Source organism: Corvus hawaiiensis, chromosome W, assembly GCF_020740725.1.
Source record: "Corvus hawaiiensis isolate bCorHaw1 chromosome W, bCorHaw1.pri.cur, whole genome shotgun sequence".
NCBI lineage: Eukaryota > Metazoa > Chordata > Aves > Passeriformes > Corvidae > Corvus > Corvus hawaiiensis.
The window spans coordinates 1,019,200-1,026,297 of NC_063254.1; the positions used below are offsets into that span (position 1 = coordinate 1,019,200).

General features: G+C 54.1%; 1 protein-coding gene across 1 annotated transcript; it reads right to left on the reverse strand.

Moving 5' to 3' along the window:
• Positions 1-3,138: 3,138 nt before the first annotated feature.
• On the reverse strand, positions 3,139-4,106 carry LOC125319318 (olfactory receptor 14J1-like). Its single transcript, XM_048290431.1, has one exon. The coding sequence runs from the start codon at positions 4,089-4,091 to the stop codon at positions 3,159-3,161; it is 933 nt and encodes a 310-aa protein (XP_048146388.1). The 5' UTR covers positions 4,092-4,106; the 3' UTR covers positions 3,139-3,158.
• Positions 4,107-7,098: the final 2,992 nt, after the last annotated feature.

Consider the following 7,098-nt stretch of genomic DNA (forward strand, 5'->3'; position numbering starts at 1 on the left):
TCCCGGGGCAGGGTCACACATGAGCCAGGTGTGCAGGGAAGGACCTTGCCCTGAGCCCAAGCCCTGTCCCCCCTGCAGGATCTGCTTCCCATCGGCCTCTTCATCCTGCGGCCCTAAGCCCAGCTCAGTGCTGACCGAAGGGCACTGGGGCAGGGTCATCCCCTGGCGGGGGCTGCGCACCCCCTCTGCCCCCTCCCCAAATTCCCTCCCAGGGCAGCAGGGGCTGGCTCAGGAGCCCTGGGGCTCCTGGGGCTCTGTGCTTTCCTTCCTAAGGAAAAGAACCGTCCTTCTCGTCCAGGCGCCCATGGCCAAAACTGAGATTCTACCTCCCAAATTCTGTCTATCCAAGGATTGCTCCCAGACAAAAGCTGCCATGAGAGACAGGTCTGGCTGCCCTCGCTCATGGTGGCCACCTCTCATCTTCTTCCAAAACACTTGGACTTTGTGCTTTTCTTTCATATGGAAAAAACCCATCCTTTTCGAAAAGGTGCACATGGCCAAAATTGGGATTCCACCTTCCAAATTCCAGATATCCAAGGGTTGCTCCCAGACAAAAGCTGCCATTACTGTCAAGTCTGGCTGGCTTGGCCTCCTGAGGGCCAGATCTCACCTGCCTTCCAAACGCTGGGGCTCTGTGCTTTCCTTTTTATGGAAAAGACTTGTCCTGCTTGTCCAGGCACAAATGGCCAAAATTTGGATTCCATCTCCCAAATTCCCAATATCCAAGGGTTGCTCCCAGACAAACCTGGCAGGACAGACAGATCTGGCTGGCCTTGGCCTCTGGTGGCTGTGTCTCATCTGCCCCTGAAACCCTGGGGCTCGGTGCTGCCCTTCCTCTGGAGACCACTGTGACCCTGCGTGGCCTCGTGGAACCCAGGGGCCATTGTGACCCGGCAGGGCTGGGGGCACCAAGGGGACCATTGTGACCCTGTGGCATTCCATGGAACCAAGGGGCCACTGTGGCACTGCTGGGCCCAAAGAACTGAGGGGCCTTTGTGACACTGCAGGGCCCACGGAACCAAGGGAACATGGAACAGCTCTGGCTGCCTTGGGCTCCTGGGGCCGCCTGACAGCTCCGGCTGACCTTGGCATGGCGAGAGCTGCTTCTCACCTGCCCTGGAGCGCTGGGGCTCCGTGCTTTCCTTCCTGTGTGTGTTGGTTTGGCACAGCCTGGTTTTTGGTAGCGGGGGGGCCACAGAGGTGGCTTCTGTGAGAAGCTGCTGGAAGTTTCCACCGTGTCTGGCAGAGCCGATCCCCGATGGGTCTGAAGATGGACATGGCACTGGCCAAGGCTGGGCCACTGAGAGAGGCTGGTAACATCTCTGTGATAACAGATTTCAGAAGGAAATGAAAACAAAGTGGGACACAGTGCTTTTCTAGTCAGAGAAGAAGATGAGGGGAGAACATGTGAGGGAAACAACAGGGAGACACCAAGGGCAGTGGAGAAGGAGGGGGAGGAGGTGCTCCAGGAGCCACAGCCGAGATTCCTCTGCAGGCCATGGTGAGACCATGGTGGAGCAGCTGTGCCCCTGCAGCCCCTGGGGATCCATGGGGGATGCAGAGATCCACCTGCAGCCCCTGGGGGAGGTGCCCACGCCGGAGCGGGCAGATGCCTGCAGGAGGCTGTGATCCAGTGGCAGATCCGGTGCAGAGGGGCCCTGCTCCCAGGCTGGAGCAGCCTGGCCTTGAAGAACTGACCCCATGGAAGAGTGACCCACACCGCAGCAGTTTTGGGAGGACAGCTGCTCGTCAGATTGGACCCACGTCGGAGACGCTCACGGAGAGCTGTCTCCCGTGGGAAGGCACCCCACGGTCTCACAGGGGAACAACTCCTCTCCCTGAGCAGCGGGAGAAGCCACAGGAGGTGAACTGACCACAGTCCCCATTCCCTGTCTCCTGCGCCATCGGTGGGAAGGATGGAGGGGTGGGGGAAGGTGTTCTGAAAGCTCTTCTTTCACTTCTCATTATCCTGCTCTGATTTTGTTATTAATAAATTCACTTTATATCTGTAAGTTGAGCCTGTTTTGCCCAGGATGGTGTTGGATGAGGGATCTCTCCTGGTCCTTATCTCAACCCATGAACCCTTTGTTATATTTTCTCTCTCCTGTCCAGCTGTGGACAGGAGTGAGAGAGCAGCTTTGGTGGGTGCCTGGAGTCCAGGCAGCATCAATGCACTACAGACCTGAACAAAAACTCCCTGGGCAATGATTCCCCTGGGATCTAAAGCCCCCACCCCTCACACGACAGCCCTGTCCCACAGAAATGTCAGCGACTGAGCCTCTCGCTCTCCACGGCTTCACTGCTTTGGTACCCAGTGGTTGCCACGGGGCCACCATCGCCCCTCTGAGCTGGGTTTGGGTGGGGTTTTGGTGGGTCTGCAGTCCCTGTTGTAATGTGGTTGTTCCAGTTCACAGACCACAATCTCTGGGCTGGTCACTCTGGGGATTTATTTTAGGTCACATTTAAGCTGCAGGTTTGTCCATTCTGTTATTCATGTTCAGGTTGGCAGCTACAGGACTCGCTGTGATCCACCTGTGACTCACATCCCAGGGCCATAAAATTCTGAAAAACTTCACTGATCAGCCCAGCAATTCCAGCCTCTGCTGTCTACTTTTAAATAACACAAAACTGTCAACCCCTCCTGTGGTCACAGGACAGCCACAGAGCAGGACAGCAGCGCAGCAGCCAGAGCTGAGGACTCACACAAGGACAGAAGGACAGCGTGGAAGGATAAATAGAGCAGCTCTGAAAGCACCGAGTGCTGCTGCTCCCTGGCCCTGCTGCTGTGCTGGAACTCAGCTTCTCTCCCCCTCTGCACACAGGCACTGCCCTGCCAGATTCAGATGAGGTTTCAAAGGAAGCATTTTTGACAAACAAGTTGCTGCAGGATCCTTTCTTTTGCTAAAGTGCACAGAGGAGGCAATTCCTCATTTCCATTGTCTGTGGGTAAAATTTGAGGTGTAAGCAGTGAATTCTAAATAGGATGAATGATCCCAGTAATGGGATGATGATGGGATAAATAAAGTTTCATTGTGCACAACATTATCACAAAATGAAAAAGGAAACCCTGCACACACACAACCACTATGAAAAACTTGAGCAAACAGGCTGGGCCTGCACTGAGTTACACTGCAGCTGTGGAGAACAAAACCGGCACTTTATTGCTGCTGAAAAAATCCAGTCATCATTTTCCTCAGGGCATCCCTGAGCTCCTGGTTCCTCAGGCTGTAGATGAGGGGGTTCAGGGCTGGAGGCACCACCGAGTACAGAACTGACAGTGCCACATCCAGGGATGGCGAGGAGATGGAGGGGGGCTTCAGGTGGGCAAACATGGCAGTGCTGACAAACAGAGAGAGCACAGCCAGGTGAGGGAGGCACGTGGAAAAGGCTTTGTGCCGGCCCTGCTCAGAGGGGATCCTCAGCACGGCCCTGAAGATCTGCACATAGGAGAAAACAATGAACACAAAACAGCCAAAGAGCAAACAGACACTGACAGCGATGAGCCCAAGTTCCCTGAGGTGGGATTTGGAGCAGGAGAGCTTGAGGATGTGTGGGATTTCACAGAAGAGCTGGCCCAGGGCATTGCCCTGGCACAGGGGCAGGGAAAATGTATTGGCCGTGTGCATGAGAGCATAGAGAAAGGCACTGGCCCAGGCAGCTGCTGCCATGTGGGCACAAGCTCTGCTGCCCAGGAGGGTCCCGTAGTGCAGGGGTTTGCAGATGGACACGTAGCGGTCGTAGCACATGACGGTGAGGAGGGAAACCTCTACTCCCATAAAGAAGACAAACAGAAACACCTGAGCAGCACATGCTGAGTAGGAGATGTGCCTGATGCCCCAGAGGGAATTGTGCATGGCCTTGGGGAGAGTGGTGCAGATGGAGCCCAGGTCGGTGAGGGCCAGGCTGAGCAGGAAGAAGAACATGGGGCTGTGCAGGTGCTGGCTGCAGGCTCCGGCGCTGATGATGAGGCCGTTGCCCAGGAGGGCAGCCAGGGAGATGCTCAGGAAGAGGCAGAAGTGCAGGAGCTGCAGCTGCCAGGTGTCTGCCAATGCCAGCAGGAGGAAGTGGCTGATGGAGCTGCTGTTGGACATTGGCTGTCTCTGGGCATTGGGTTCTGCCATGGAGAAAAAGACAGTGAACAGTTAGAGGAGATCTGTAACCACAATCAAAGCCATTTCCCATCCACCCTCCCTGGAACACACACAGACACCCTTTTGTGTTTAAGAATTCTGAGGTTTTTGTTTTTAAGCTCCCCCCATATCTCTCCTGGTATTCTTGGATATCAGAAGCACTCAGCATTTCTGCTGCCCTTAGGGAGAACAGAGCAACTTTTGCAAGGCAAGATGATGAGTGGAGACTCAGGGGAGGTGCTCTGTCGTTATGACCTGTTCAGAGTTTCTCTGGGCTTTCACTTTTCTCAAATGCAGAATGTTCACACTCCCATGTTTCCCTTAAAGATCACCAGGTGCTGCTGGGAGCAGATGGATCCACCACAGACCCCCAAATGTCCGTCCCTCTCTCAAGGTCTCAGCACCACATTCGTAGCCGAGGACACCCCTGGCTCATTTCACCAACCCAACAGCATTTTCACACTTGTAGCATCTCTGCTTTTCTCCTCTATCTGGGCCTTTCAGATAACACAAAGATGCTACAGGACAGATTTGCATCCTGGAGGAAACTCCCAGCTTGGAAGGAAACCTCGGGGAGAGAGCCAAGAGTCCCAGAGCTGGCACTGGATGAAGGGAGATTGAGCTTCTGTCCTGGCTGCACTGACAGCCCTGCCCACAGCCGGGCACTGGGGACAGCATCACCCTGAGCCAGCTGTTCCCTCTCCAAGAGCCCCCAGTGCCGGGTAGCTGCTCCCAGCCCTGTGCTCTGCAGAGGGAACTGGGCCCGGGGCTGCAGAGCTGCCCCACGGCTCTGCTGCAGCTCTGCCTGCCCAGGAGGGGCTTCACGCCTTGGACCCCCGGCCCTGAGGGCAGAGGCTTGGCTGGGGGGCACAGGAGGGAGGGGGCTTCTTCAGAGGGAGGGGCTGCACTGGAGGGGATCCTGTGGGGATCTCTAAACTCTCCCTGACACATTTCTGTGTTTGTTTTCTCTCCTTCCCTGATCTCATCTCTGCTTCCTGGGGATTTTCCTCCTGAAGCTGTTTCCCTGTGCCTGATCTCTCCCTGCCAGCACTCACAGACCCCAAATCTCTGGGCACTCTCCTTGGCCCTACAGAAACCTGCCTGTGTGCAGGGCACTGGCTGGGGGCAGGTTCTGTTTGCAGCTTGGAGAAAGGACAGCTCAGACTGAGCCTGATGGGTCCAGCCAAGGCGATGCTGGTGCTGTCCATGGGCACAGGAGTGGCTGAAAGCACATGAGGGATCTCCTGTGCACCTGCTGATCACTAAAAGTAACAGTTCGGATGTCCCAGGGACCTGACAAAATTCATAACACCTTTAATATTTATCCTCCCTCCCCACCATTTTCCAATGGTAGGAAACTGAAAACAAAGTCTCAGGAAATTTCCTCATTCCGATCAAAATCCTTGTATTGGAAATATTCTGGGAGTGATCAGAAACGCTCAGCACATCAGAGCCTCATGAGCATTTCACCTCCCCTGCACTCAAGATGCTCTGAGTTGTACTCACAGAATCCCAGGCACTGGGATGTTGCAGCTTTAGGAGATCCCTCCAGGGGCTGCAGCTGCTGCGTCCTGCAGCCAGAGGCTTCCTGTGCCAGGAGCTGGGAGTGATTCTCCTGCAGTCACTTCTCAGCCCCTTCCCAGCCTGTAGGAGATGGTCCGAAGATCCCTCATCTGCCTCACGATCATTGCCAAGGACAGAGACTGAGCACAGGAGTCCTGGCCTGGCTGAGGTGGGATGTCTGCCAAGTGTTGCCTGCAGGTGTGCCCGCTGGGAACTGGTACGCATTCCTGAGGAAATTAGTGCAGGTCCCAATGGACTGCGCCGTTCTTGCTGCCCAGGCGGGAAGGACTGCGCTGAAGTGGAAAGGAATGACCTGTCCTGTACACCTGTCCTGTACACCTGTCCTGTACACCTGTCCTGTGCCTGTTTTCCCAAAGCATCGACTGTAGATTTCCCCCACCTCTTGGCCAGTTGCCCCTCGCTTCTGAAAAGGACTATAAAGGGACTTTCTGAAATAACCGAGTCCGAGATCTCCCCATGGAAAGAAGACGAATCTATTGGCGGAAGACCACGAGGACTTCGTCTCATCCGTTGGTAGCTATTCCCCCCCATTTTCTTCCTCTCTACTCTTTTTACTTTGTTTTTCTTTACCTCTCTCTCTCTTTCTCTCCTCTATCACATTACCGTGTTGTGGGCACTTAATAAAGGTGCACTGTTCTGATTAAAACTGAAATCCCTTGTGTCCTTTGGCACTCTGAGATCGATAAACGAACCATCACGACCCCCGCTTGTATTAGCGGATCGTGACATTAAACTGGCGTCACGGACAGGATTTCTGACAGACAGAAGGGGTTGCAATGTTGTGTGTAGTCTGTAATAGGGGAAGGACGTTTCACTCCAGCCGCACCTAGCCCGACATCCCGAAAAGGGTGAGCGGTGTCTAGAAAGCAAGGGGGGTGACTCGAATTTCCTGCAAACTGCACACGCCTGGGTGAAAAGCACCCCATACTCAGCTGAGGGCTCTGTCTTCAGATGTTTCACAAAAAGATCTCTTAGTGTAAAAGGGGGAACTGTTTTGGTGGGCGTGTGTGAATTTGGACTGCTTGGTGTAGCGAAGAGACAACCATAAGTAACTGAAGGAGTACCTCCCAGGCAGATTTGGTCTCTTCACCCACCCAGGGAAGCGAAGGGGGACACGGCGAAGCTGTTTGTGTCGCAGTGTATAATTAAGTTTTACCTCCCTGTGGTGATTTTGATCCCTTCATAAAATGACTGAAAACCCCAGTGCAAAAGTTAAAGCTGCATTTTATGCTCTGCTAGCAAAACATAATGCCCGGCCCTCTCCGGGAGGGGAAGAATGGGCTCAAAATAACTGGTTTAATTTGGAGAGTGTGACTGATAGAATATGTTCATTACAACATGAGACAAAGATTAAATTTGGCCAAAATAAAACCATAATCTGCTC